Source organism: Takifugu rubripes, chromosome 11 (genome assembly GCF_901000725.2).
Source record: "Takifugu rubripes chromosome 11, fTakRub1.2, whole genome shotgun sequence".
NCBI lineage: Eukaryota > Metazoa > Chordata > Actinopteri > Tetraodontiformes > Tetraodontidae > Takifugu > Takifugu rubripes.
Window position 1 is genome coordinate 11,581,494 of NC_042295.1, and position 12,709 is coordinate 11,594,202.

General features: G+C 47.7%; 3 protein-coding genes across 4 annotated transcripts; 1 reads left to right on the top strand and 2 right to left on the bottom strand.

Annotated features, from left to right (window-relative positions):
* The first annotated feature begins 82 nt into the window (after window positions 1-82).
* On the top strand, window positions 83-1,931 carry LOC101064478 (diablo homolog, mitochondrial-like). Of its 2 annotated transcripts, none has more exons than XM_011608563.2 (7): window positions 83-202; window positions 235-430; window positions 518-629; window positions 751-873; window positions 990-1,100; window positions 1,220-1,316; window positions 1,428-1,931. In XM_011608563.2, the coding sequence occupies exons 2-7, from the start codon at window positions 303-305 to the stop codon at window positions 1,631-1,633; spliced, it is 777 nt and encodes a 258-aa protein (XP_011606865.1). In that variant the 5' UTR covers window positions 83-202; window positions 235-302; the 3' UTR covers window positions 1,634-1,931. The 2 variants fall into 2 exon arrangements, with proteins under 2 accessions (XP_011606865.1, XP_003968608.1); XM_003968559.3 differs by having other exon boundaries at window positions 521-629.
* Window positions 1,932-2,672: 741 nt separating this feature from the next.
* Window positions 2,673-3,725, bottom strand: LOC101077232 (odorant receptor 131-2-like). The gene has a single exon (XM_029843806.1). It carries the CDS (start codon window positions 3,709-3,711, stop codon window positions 2,773-2,775), a length of 939 nt encoding a protein of 312 aa, XP_029699666.1. The 5' UTR covers window positions 3,712-3,725; the 3' UTR covers window positions 2,673-2,772.
* A 987-nt stretch (window positions 3,726-4,712) lies between these two features.
* On the bottom strand, window positions 4,713-6,370 carry LOC101068666 (odorant receptor 131-2-like). Its single transcript, XM_029843779.1, has 2 exons — window positions 6,273-6,370; window positions 4,713-6,182 (listed from the first exon to the last, which is right to left on the bottom strand). Exon 2 carries the CDS (start codon window positions 6,160-6,162, stop codon window positions 5,230-5,232), a length of 933 nt encoding a protein of 310 aa, XP_029699639.1. The 5' UTR covers window positions 6,163-6,182; window positions 6,273-6,370; the 3' UTR covers window positions 4,713-5,229.
* Between the last annotated feature and the right edge of the window lie 6,339 nt (window positions 6,371-12,709).

Sequence of the window (12,709 nt, forward strand, 5' to 3'; positions counted from 1 at the left end):
TCAACAGGTCAATATTTTTTACGCAATTACGCACTGCCCAGCCTCTACAAATACCCAGAGGATGTGACAGTTGTTCATCGGTGAGACCGAAAGGAACAAATACGATTTTCTGATTTCACTAAAACGAATCAAGAAAGCTTATTTTAGGGTTTATTTTGAAATTTGCAACTCTTAAAAAATAAATCAACTAATAAAAAACGAAATATATATATATATATATATATATATATATATATATATATATATATATATATTTACATATATAGAGAGAGTCAGTTGAGCTGCTGCAGTTAATCTTCAACATGCAAGCCGTTCGTCAGTGCTCAGTATGTGCCGGCCGTGTTGCTGGAGGACATCTGTGGAGTCAGGTGAACGTTTCGGGTCTGCAGAAGACCGTGCTCAGGAAAGGAACCTGTGTCCGCTTCCAAAGGTATGTACCGAACAATGTGGACATTCAGCTGTGCAGAAAAAGCGTTGTTCTGACACTGTTCTGTATTTTGTCACGTTTGTCCTACAGCAGATCAGAGAGTGTCCTGGTCGGCAGCAGGATGTCAGCGTTTGGGGACAGAACTGATGGTCCAAACAGGAGGAGAGTCAGCAGTGGGCCTCAGGACTTTCCTTGGACACAGGTATGACACTCTCCTCTACAACAACAGCATTTGTGCAGAGGCCAATTAGATGCTTATTTGTTCTTAACGTCTAAAATGTAAAGATAAATGCATTTTCTTTCTGCTTATCTAAATGAAACAGGTAGAAAACCTCTCTCATGACTCCCTCATCAGAAGAGCAGCGTCGCTGGTGACCAACAGTTCATGTACTTTCCTCTCACAGTCCACCCTGGCTCTCACCGAAGCCCTTTCTGAATATTCAAAGGTAGAATTTCCAATGACATCAAACATAATGTCCGAATTTTATGACTGTGTCCACAATAAAGAGGTATCGAAGACAGAAGACAGCGTCAGTAATCCATTCTCTCTATTTACGTACAGGCTGTGTACACACGCATTGCTGTCCAGAGGCGATATTTAGCCTCTTTAGGGAAACTCACCCCAGCAGAGAAGGATTCAATTCTGGAAGTGATCAATAGTCAACGTGCACAGGTTGGTTTCTGCATGTTTTTATTTTGAGGGATTCAAATGTGAGATCCTTATGATATTAGGTCTCACGTTCTAAAACATAAATGTCAAAAATGAAAAATGACTTATTTCTATCCTCCCAGGCCAGTGCCAGAATGGATGAATGCCGACACTTTGAATCAAACTGGATCAATGCTGTAAACATGTGCAAACTGGCCGCTGACACAGCAAACAGTTCAGGTGAGCTGAATGTTTACGCAGTCGTCCACTGGAAGGTTTGCGGCTCGGAGCAGATTGATTTTAGCTGCGGCGCTCTCCGGAGTTTGACTAAAAGGGTTTGTTTGTCTCCAGGAGCCGAACAGGCGTCTACAACGCTGCAGACGCATGTTCAGGTGGCTCAGGCTCAGGTGGACGAGGCTCGGAGGCTGACGGAGGACGTCAATAAGAAGCTGGCTGAGACTAAAGTGGAGGAGATCCAAAGGATGGCTGAATACGCTGCCTTCCTCGATGATAACCAGGAACCTGAGCTGCATGAGGCTTATCTACGAGAAGACTGAGACACACTAAATTTGGAGCATCAAACTTTTTTATTGCCTTAGAAATGAAATGCTAAATCTAGCTAAATCTCTATAACACCACAAAAGTCATTATTTAAAAATATTTATTTGATTGGTGAATGTTTCTTGTCTTGCAGTTATTGAAAAATAATTATACAGATATAAAGATATGTGTTAGATAACTACTGGATGTCGATGATAAAGTTATTTACTGGATATTTTTCACTCGGAAATACTTCTTTTTTTAAATAAAATGTTAGCCAACACATAAATAAATAAGTCTGTTTATTTAACCTGAGATACATTTGGTCGTTTCTTTCATAATCTTGAATACTTCAAACTGCTAATAGTTGCTGGTGTGACTCTGGGTTTTTTATATTGCAAAAATAATGAATAATTGATACATTAAATGTCTAAATTGCCCCTATTCTGTTTATTCTTTGAAAGATAAAGTGTTACACAATTATTAAAAAGAGAGAATATCATTAAATAACATATAGTCATCTGACTGATATATATATGTTTAATAATCACTGAGAGTTAATAGATAAAAGTAAAACACATGATTATTACACTCAATAATAATGATGTCACTGGGTCATGGCTGCCTCTCCTCTCCTCTCCTCTCCTCTCCTCTCCTCTCCTCTCCTCTCCTCTCCTCTCCTCTCCTCTCCTCTCCTCTCCTCTCTCTTTACCCAGCCGGCCATCAGCAGGAGCGCCTAGAAACAATTTTGATTGTAACAGACGCTATATAAATAAAGATTAATTGATTGATTGATTGATTGATTGAACAAACACTAGAAATCAGAAAGATATAAATATCAGAAAAGATTAAATGATTAAACATGTTGATAAGTCAAAGATCTTAAAATTCACTCATTACATCAAACTCTGTATGCAGCCTCACAATGCTGTAAATAAAATAACATCATGCAGTATTGAAGAAAAGATTAATAATATGAGAATAAATTACTTTTCTTCTCTTTTGAGCTTTTGAAGTTGATGCAGGAAAATTTATTTTCAAAAGTTGCCCTCACACAAATCAATGAAAGAGGGAGGAAATCAATGTGAAGTTATAGAGAATAACAATATTTAGTATTTGCAAGAATTTAAAAAAGAAAACAAATCATGACAGTTCTTCATGAAACTAAACTAGAACGCTTGTTTCTACAACACAGAAAGAAAACATTGACTTTCAACGTGAGAAAAAACTTTTCATCCCTCAGTCCGTAAATGAGGGGACTCAGACATCGAGAAGTGATATAGAAAACAATGTAGTTAAAAAAACGGATCTTCACAAATATATTTATATCAATGTCATACACAGCCGATTCTAGGAAGGGACACCACAGCTGGATGAGGCAGAGCAGCAGCTGGAAAGCATGAAGGATCACCGTACTGAGCCCCTTCCATGTTGACTTCTTGTTCTCTCCTGATGCAGCTTTGGCAACTTTCATAATTTTCACATAAGAGAAAGTGATGGTGATGGACATGATGAAGAAGTAAAACTGATATACAGCAAATTTAAAGTGATTCTGCCAGGGGATGGAGACAAACATCTCCATGGAGCAGCGCTTGTGCTGTGTATACACAGAACTGGAGGCTGCTGCAAAGAAGGTGGATAGAATGATGAAGCAGGGCACACTGCTGACAGTAAGGATCATCAGGATACATTTCTGAGTGTTGTGCAGGGAGCAAAGCTCCGGGTGCCGTAAAGGCAGGCAAATGGCCACGTACCGCTCCAGCGTCATTGCTGTCAGAGTGACCGGCGTGACAAACGCACACAGGCACAAAATCAGGTAGAAAACAATGCACAGTCTGACTTGCATAGTGAAATAAGTGGAATACAAAATCAGGAGAAGGTTAGCTATGATTAAAACAATGCTGTCAGACACAAGAGTGATAACAAACAGAATGTAACGCATGGTTGAGAGAAAGACCTGGTTTGAGAAGACAGTTGCGATCAGAAGCAGGTTGATCGTGAAGAAAATTGACACAATGAGCTGTGTAATAATGATCTGCTCGAAGATTCGAGCTCGCAGGGAGACGCCTCCAGCCACTGAAGCATTATCTGACATTCTGATTCTGCACAAGAAATCTGTAAATGGGAGGAAATACTACACCTATTTAAACAGTGAAATCATGCTGCATGGTTTGAGTCAAAGGTCATTCAGGTCTGCCTGCTTACCAAATCATCCCTGCAGTGTGTGTCCACATCCTGCTGGTCTGCAGGAGACTGACTGAGAGTGTGTGTCTGAAGACTTTATACAGTAGAAACAACTCACGTCATCACCATCAGCACCATTATAGAAAGTGTAACTCAACAGAATCTCTTTTCCTGAGTCATCTGTTGTGAGCAGATGCTTTAGATGTTATCTTTCACGACACAGAAAAACATCAATCATTTGTTGCACCACAACTTGAAGGTCGTACCAGTGATCCTCAGCTGAGACAAAACTTCAGGGTTCGTGAATTTTCACGATGGCTCAAAATATGATGAAGTTCTCTGCCTGAGCGAAATAATCCCTGAGTTTTATGTATGTAAATGTAGAAGTGAATGCCAGAATGTTGCTCCTCTGTGTTTCTACAGGAGCCTTGAGCAGACAAACAGCCACAAATATGATGTTTAAAGAAGCAGTATGTAAGAAATCTGTTTAAAGCAATCATACAATGGCCCAAATATGTCAACAAACATTCAGGAAAAATATTAATTTTAATACTTATGTGAATGACAACAATAGCCTCTGCTCCTTTAATGATGAGTGTTCTTCTCACCAGCATTAGCTGAACTTTCACATTTCACTATAGATTTGACCAAAGGTTTTAAATCTGTATTCACACTGCAATAAGGATCTTGTTAATATATTTGTATTTCTGCTTTAGGTTATGGATGAGAACTGAAGCTGGTGGCCGTCTGTCATGCTGACATTTGTGGTTGCTCATTCAGGAAACATTTCAACCACACTTCCTGTTTTTCCACCATATCAAATACCCACTTGTTCAATACATTTCCAGCAAATAAGACCAATATGCACAAAACATCTGGTATCATATTTATTAGTATCAGGGTGAAGTGTACAATTTCAATCCATTCTGAAAGTAAAGAAACAATGACATCCCATTCACACATGGTGTGGGGGCAGAAAGAAAAATAAAACAACAAAATGCCACCTAATGAGTTTCTGAAAGTTAGAGGACAGAATGTGAATATTGGAAGACACAGCATTACCAACAAGGAAACTTTGGCAGGAATATGATACATTCAAAATAAACACATCAGATTAAGTCACATAGACAAAAATTCCAAATAAAACAACTGTAAACTATTCATTCCAAATCCAAGGCCAGGTGGTCCCTTGATATATTTTTCTAATTTTCAATTTATAACAAAAAATCAAACTAGCACAAAGATAGATCTTGAATTTGATTTTATGAAAATGGGTGTTTGTTGCCGTCAGGAAGGAAAATGTACCAAAAAGCTGATTATGACAAGAGGGCTTAAATGAAGAAATCCCCTAAAATTCTGCCTTTCTAAATGAATCAAGTGATGTAAATATTCATCAAACAGGTAAGATGAGTTTGACACTCATCAGTAATCAAGTAAATCCAATCTTTTTTTTGTTCAAGCCACATAGAGCCAAATATTTCAAAGCATTTAAAAACTTCTCATCCCTCAGACCGTAGATGAGAGGACTCAGACACCTCGGAGCCAGAATGAAAGTCACATAGTCAAAGTATCTGACATTAATATACAATAATAGATCTATTTTGATAATAGCAGATTCTATAAATGGACACCACAGCTGGATGAGGCAGAGCAGCAGCTGGAAAGCATGAAGGATCACCGTACTGAGCCCCTTCCATGTTGACTTTTTGTTCTCTCCTGATGCAGCTTTGGCAACTATCATAATTTTCACATAAGAGAAAGTGATGGTGATGGACATGATGAAGAAGTAAAACTGATATACAGCAAATTTAAAGTTATTCTGCCAGGGGAGGGAGACAAACATCTCCATGGAGCAGCGCTTGTGCTGTGTATACACAGAACTGGAGGCTGCTGCAATGAAGGTGGATAGAATGATGAAGCAGGGCACACTGCTGACAGTAAGGATGATCAGGATACATTTCTGAGTGTTGTGCAGGGAGCAAAGCTCCGGGTGCCGTAAAGGCAGGCAAATGGCCACGTACCGCTCCAGCGTCATTGCTGTCAGAGTGACCGGCGTGACAAACACAGACAGACACACAATCAGGTAGAAAATGATGCACAGGCTGACTTGCATGGTGAAATAGATGTTATACAAAATCAGGAGAAGGTTAGATAGGATTAAAAATACACTGTCAGACACAAGAGTGATAACAAACAGAATGTAACGCATGGTTGAGAGAAAGACATGGTTTGAGAAGACAGTTGCGATCAGAAGCAGGTTAACAGAAACGAAAATTGACACAATGAACTGTGTAATAATGATCTGCTCGAAGATTCGAGCTTGCAGGGAGACGCCTCCAGCCACTGAAGCATTATCTGACATTCTGATTCTGCACAAGAAATCTGTAAATGGGAGGAAATATTACGCCTATTTAAACAGTGAAATCATGCTGCATGGTTCGAATCAAAAGTCATTCAGGTCTGCCTGCTTACCAAATCATCCCTGCAGTGTGTGTCCACATCCTGCTGGTCTGCAGGAGACTGACTGAGAGTGTGTGTCTGAAGACTTTATACAGTAGAAACGACTCACGTCATCACCATCAGCACCATTATAGAAAGTGTAACTCAACAGAATCTCTTTTCCTGAGTCATCTGTTGTGAGCAGATGCTTTAGATGTTATCTTTCACGACACAGAAAAACGTCAATCATTTGTTTCACCACAACTTGAAGGTCGTACCAGTGATCCTCAGCTGAGACAAAACTTCAGGGTTCGTGAATTTTCACGATGGCTCAAAATATGATGAAGTTCTCTGCCTGAGCGAAATAATCCCTGAGTTTTATGTATGTAAATGTAGAAGTGAATGCCAGAATGTTGCTCCTCTGTGTTTCTACAGGAGCCTTGAGCGGACAAACAGCCGCAAATATGACGTTTAAAGAAGCAGTATGTAAGAAATCTGTTTAAATAAATCATACAATGGCCCAAATATGTCAACAAAGATTCAGGAAAAATGTTAATTTCAAATACTTATGTGACTGACAACAATAGCCTCTTTTCAAAAGTCAAGTGTCAGCCTGTAAATAATGGTGTCACAGCCCCTTTTCCCCAGTTCCCTCCTGTCCCAGTACTTTTCCACTGCCCTGCTCACACCACACCCTCTGATCACCACACCTGCTCTCAGTCACTGATCACCACACCTGCTCACACTCACTCAGTGCCAGATTGTTCTTCTGTTTTCATGCGAGACTTTCCAGCGTTGTTTCCCTGCCGGATTACCCGTTACCGACCCTGCCTGTCTTCATTCTGCCTGCCTTGCCTGTTCCCTGGACAACCTACCTGCTTTCTGCCCCTGACTACGACTTCTGCCTCAGCGTCTCTGGTTCCTGTCTGCTCACCTGGTTTAGACTTCTCCGCCCGGCCCCTACTTCGCTGCTGCTCGTCCCACTTCCCGAACCTGCAACCCATAGACTTTGTGCGGGCCCAGAGCCTGAAGAACGGACTATTACCTGTGTTTCCTGGTCTGCCTGAGTTCCTGTTTTCCCGTGTGTTAATAAAAGTCATTACTACGGTCCAGCTTTCCAGAGTGCTGCATTTGGGTCCAAACTGCACCCGTCACAGTACAATCTGGCCAAACATGGACCCAGCACACTCGTCACCACCTCAGTCTCGTTTGGACCAAGTGGAGGGAAGGCTCCAACAATTCGAGGCCCAGCTAGCCTCCAATGCTGCGGAGGCTCGGCAGACAGCATTGGTCCTGGAGCGGGCATTAAGGTCAGTAGCCACCCAGGTCCAACAGCTGGTGGTCTCAGTGTCACAACCGGCCGCTCCTGTTCCTGCTCCAGCTCCTCCTCCTCCGGTTCCTGCTCCCCCACCAGGCACTGCTCCAGAGCCCCGGGTGGGAACCCCAGAGCGTTATTCTGGGGACCCAGAGGGCTGCAATCCGTTCCTCACGAACTGTTCAATCCTGTTCGCTCTGCAGCCCTACACCTTCGCCTCGGAGGCGGCAAAGGTCGCCTTTACCATCAATCACCTGACTGGCAGAGCACGCCTGTGGGGAACGGCAGAGTGGGAGAGGGGCACGCCGGCCTGTTCCTCTTTCCAGGCCTTCTCTGCGGAACTTCGTAAGATTTTTGGGCCTGTTTCTCTGGGCCCGGATGCCACCGGGGGACTCATGAGCGTGAAGCAGGGAAGTCGGCCCATTGCTGACTACGCTATCGACTTCCGTACCCGGGCCCGGCTTAGTGACTGGAACCCAGCAGCCCTGTGCGACGCCTTCCTCAATGGGCTAGCGCCATACATAAAGGATGCGTTGGTTCCCTTTGATCTTCCGCCCTCCCTTGATGGACTCATCAACCTGACTTCAAGGCTGGACAGGCGCATCCAGGCAAGGAGAAGAGAGCTACGCCAGGGAGAGGCGGAGCACCGGTCGTCTGCTCGCCTGCGAGGATCTCCAGCCGCCTCCAACCTTCTCACAGGGCCCGCATCTGGGGGGGGGGGCGAACCCATGCAGGTGGGACGCACCAGCCTGACTCCTGCGGAGCGAGAGCGACGACGACAGGGGAACCTCTGTCTCTACTGCGGACAGGCTGGGCACTTTGTCTCTCATTGCCCAGTAAAAGGGAGGGCTCAGCAGTAGACGGGGGCGGACTGCTGAGCCGGACTCAAGACTCTGCCCCCTGCCCACGGCCATTGTTTCACGTCCGGCTTCTGTTGGCGGGGGGCTCTCACACCCTCGCCACCTTCATAGACTCCGGGGCTGATGTCAGCCTGATCGATGAGGAGCTCGCCGTCCAGCTGGGTATCGACCGGGTTCCGTTACCACATTCAGTTCCTGCCAGCGCCCTGGATGGCCATCTCCTAGGGACTGTCACTCACCAGACCACGCCCATCCACATGCTTCTGTCGGGCAACCACCACGAGACCATACAATTCCACGTCCTGAAGTCACCTCACCTCCCACTCATCCTTGGTTACCCCTGGCTCCGTCATCACAACCCCCACATTGACTGGGCGACGGGTTCCATTCTGGGGTGGAGTTCCTCTTGTCACCTTCCAGGTCTGCCTTAATCAAGCTGCCGCGCCTCTATTATCAGTCGAATCCATTCCGGCCCCCGACCTGTCTGCGGTACCCTCCGAGTACCATGACTTCCGGGAGGTGTTCAGCAAGGCTAAGGCTACCTCCCTGCCCCCTCATCGACCCTACGACTGCGCCATAGACCTTCAGCCCAGCACCACGCCTCCCAAGGGTCGTCTCTACTCACTGTCTGCGCCAGAAAGAGAGGCCATGGAGGTCTACATTAATGATGCTCTGGCTGCCGGGATTATCCGTCCCTCCTCATCGCCTGCTGGGGCAGGGTTCTTCTTTGTGGAGAAGAAGGACAGGTCCCTGAGGCCCTGCATCGACTACAGGGGCCTCAATGAGATCACGGTCAAGAATCGATACCCTCTCCCACTCATCGGTTCAGCCTTTGAGCTGCTTCAGGGGGCCATGGTCTTCACCAAGTTGGATCTCCGCAATGCCTACCACCTAGTCCGGATCCGGGAGGGGGACGAGTGGAAGACCGCCTTCAACACACCCACTGGACACTATGAGTACCTGGTCATGCCTTTCGGCCTTACTAATGCCCCGGCCATATTCCAGGCACTCATTAATGACATTTTGAGAGACATGCTCAACAAGACTGTGTTTGTCTACCTGGACGACATCCTGATCTTCTCCCGTTCCAAGGAGGAACACGTGCATCACGTCCAGGCCGTCCTCCAACGCCTGCTGGAGAACTCGCTGTTTGTCAAGGCCGAGAAGTGTGAATTCCATGCTACCTCCGTCTCTTTCCTGGGATACATTATCGGTCAAGGCAGTGTGGAGATGGACCCCTCCAAGGTCTCTGCCGTCACCTCCTGGCCCGTCCCGGAAACAGCTGCAACGGTTCCTGGGATTCGCCAACTTCTACCGAAGGTTCATCCGGGGATACAGCACCGTGGCCGCTCCGCTCACTTCTCTCACCTCCTCCAAGGTACCCTTCTGTTGGTCCCAGGCTGCCGAGGAGGCATTCCAGAACCTCAAGGCCCGGTTCACCTCAGCTCCCATTCTCCTGGTTCCTGATCCTGAAAGGCACTTCATAGTAGAGGTCGATGCTTCTGATGTGGGGATCGGCGCCGTTCTCTCTCAACGCTCTGCTGATGACCAGAAAATGCACCCCTGTGCCTTCTTCTCCCGACGTCTGTCTCCGGCAGAACAAAATTCTGACATTGGGAACCGAGAACTGTTGGCGGTGAAACTGGCGTTGGAGGAATGGCGTCACTGGTTAGAGGGGACTAAATTGCCCTTCCTGGTTTGGACGGACCACAAGAACCTGGAGTACATCCGGTCGGCTAAGAGACTGAACTCCCGTCAGGCCAGGTGGTCCCTGTTCTTTACCAGGTTCAACTTTTCCCTCTCCTATCGGCCGGGCTCCCGCAACGTCAAGCCTGACGCTCTATCTCGCCAGTTCCTGGGAACAGAAGACACTGCCCTCAACCCAGACACCATTCTTCCTGCTCCCTGCCTTGTGGCTTCTCTCACCTGGGAGGTGGAGGAGCGTGTAAAAGCTGCCCTGGAGAACCAACCTGGTCCCAGCTCCTGCCCTCCTGACCGCCTGTTTGTCCCGGACGGTCTGAGGTCTGACGTCCTACAATGGGCCCACGGCTCCCGGCTCACTTGCCACCCAGGGATTCAGCGCACTAAAGAGGTCCTGCAGTGGCGGTTATGGTGGCCCACTTTAGAGGAGGACACCAGAGAGTTTGCCTGCCCGATCTGCAGTCTGCACAAGTCCTCCCGCCAGGCCCCTGCCGGTTACCTGCAACCTCTGCCTGTGCCACATCGACCCTGGTCCCATATTTCGCTGGACTTTGTTACCGGTCTGCCACTGTCGGGCGGATTCACCACTATCCTGACTGTGGTAGACCGGTTCAGCAAGATGGCCCACTTTGTGCCCCTACCCAAGCTTCCATCGGCCAAGGAGACTGCTGAACTTGTTCTACAGCACATATTTCGGCTCCACGGCCTTCCGTCGGACGTCGTCTCTGATCGGGGTCCCCAGTTCACGTCTGTATTCTGGCGGGAGTTCTGCAGCCTCATCGGGGCCACCGTAAGCCAGTCCTCTGGGTTCCATCCTCAATCCAACGGCCAATCGGAGAGGGTGAATCAGGAGATGGAGACGGCGCTTCGCTGCATGGCGTCCAGACACCCCTCCACTTGGTCCAAGCAGCTACTGTGGGTGGAATATGCCCACAACACCCTAACCAGCTCCGCCACTGGACTTTCTCCCTTCCAGTGCGCCTATGGCTTCCAGCCGCCGCTGTTCCCAGCCCTGGAGAGGGAAGCTTCCTGTCTGTCCGTCGAGGCTTTTATCCGCCGTTGCCGCCAGACCTGGACCCAGGCCAGGGCTGCTCTCCTACGAGCAGCTGACCGTTACTCGACGGCAGCCAACCGCCGTCGCTCCCGGGCTCCCACTTACCTGGTGGGGCAGAAGGTATGGCTCTCGACCCGAGACCTTCCCTTGAGGGTGGAGTCCAAGAAGCTGGCTCCTAAGTTCATCGGGCCGTTTATTATCGAGAAGGTCATCAACCCTGCGGCTGTCAGGCTCAAGCTGCCCCGTGCCATGCGGATCCACCCAACCTTCCATGTCTCCAGGATCAAGCCGGTTCGAGAGAGTCCGTTGATGCCTGCTTCTCAGCCGCCACCACCTCCACGGATTATTGATGGGGGTCCTGCCTTCACAGTTCGCCGCCTGCTGCGCTCCCGCCACCGTGGAAGGGGTCTTCAGTATCTCGTAGACTGGGAGGGATACGGCCCAGAGGAGAGGTCATGGGTCCCGGCCCGTCACATCCTGGATGCGCAGCTCATCCGCGAGTTCCATCACTGTCACCCTGACCAGCCCTCCAAGATCCCCAATGCTGGTGGGGGTGCCAATTTAGAGACTCTGTCCTCCCTTTCATCCGAGGCTTCCAGCAACGAGGACGAAGAGGAAGCTGAGACGGAGGCCTCTGAAGAATTTTAGCCCTCCTCCAGGCCCCCCTCCACCCACCCGGCTCAGCTTGGACTTTGTTCTTGGTACGTCAGGGGACGTCCCCTGAGAGGGGGGTTCTGTCACAGCCCCTTTTCCCCAGTTCCCTCCTGTCCCAGTACTTTTCCACTGCCCTGCTCACACCACACCCTCTGATCACCACACCTGCTTTCAGTCACTGATCACCACACCTGCTCTCAGTCACTGATCACCACACCTTCTCTCAGTCACTGATCGCGCGCCTGCCCTCACTCATCAATCAGCTCACCTACCAGTGTATATATTCTCCAGCCTCACACTCACTCAGTGCCAGATTGTTCTTCTGCTTTCATGCGAGACTTTCCAGCGTTGTTTCCCTGCCGGATCACCCGTTACCGACCCTGCCTGTCTTCGTTCTGCCTGCCTTGCCTGTTCCCCGGACAACCTACCTGCTTTCTGCCCCTGACTACGACTTCTGCCTCAGCGTCTCTGGTTCCTGTCTGCTCACTTGGTTTAGACTTCTCCGCCCGGCCCCGACTTCGCTGCTGCTCGTCCCACTTCCCGAGCCTGCAACCCATAGACTTTGTGCGGGCCCAGAGCCTGAAGAACGGACTATTTCCTGTGTTTCCTTGTCTGCCTGAGTTCCTGTTTGCCCGTGTGTTAATAAAAGTCATTACTACGGTCCAGCTTTCCAGAATGCTAAAAGGGCTGGTTATGATTCCCAACATCATAACAAAGACGGCTGGCACGGTCCAGACATTTCAAATATTCCCCATGTTCGAATAATTGTTGCTCATTTAGGAAACATTTCAACCACACTTCCTGTTTTTCCACCATATCAAATACCCACTTGTTCAATACATTTCCAGCAAATAAGACCAATATGCACAAAACATCTGGTATCATA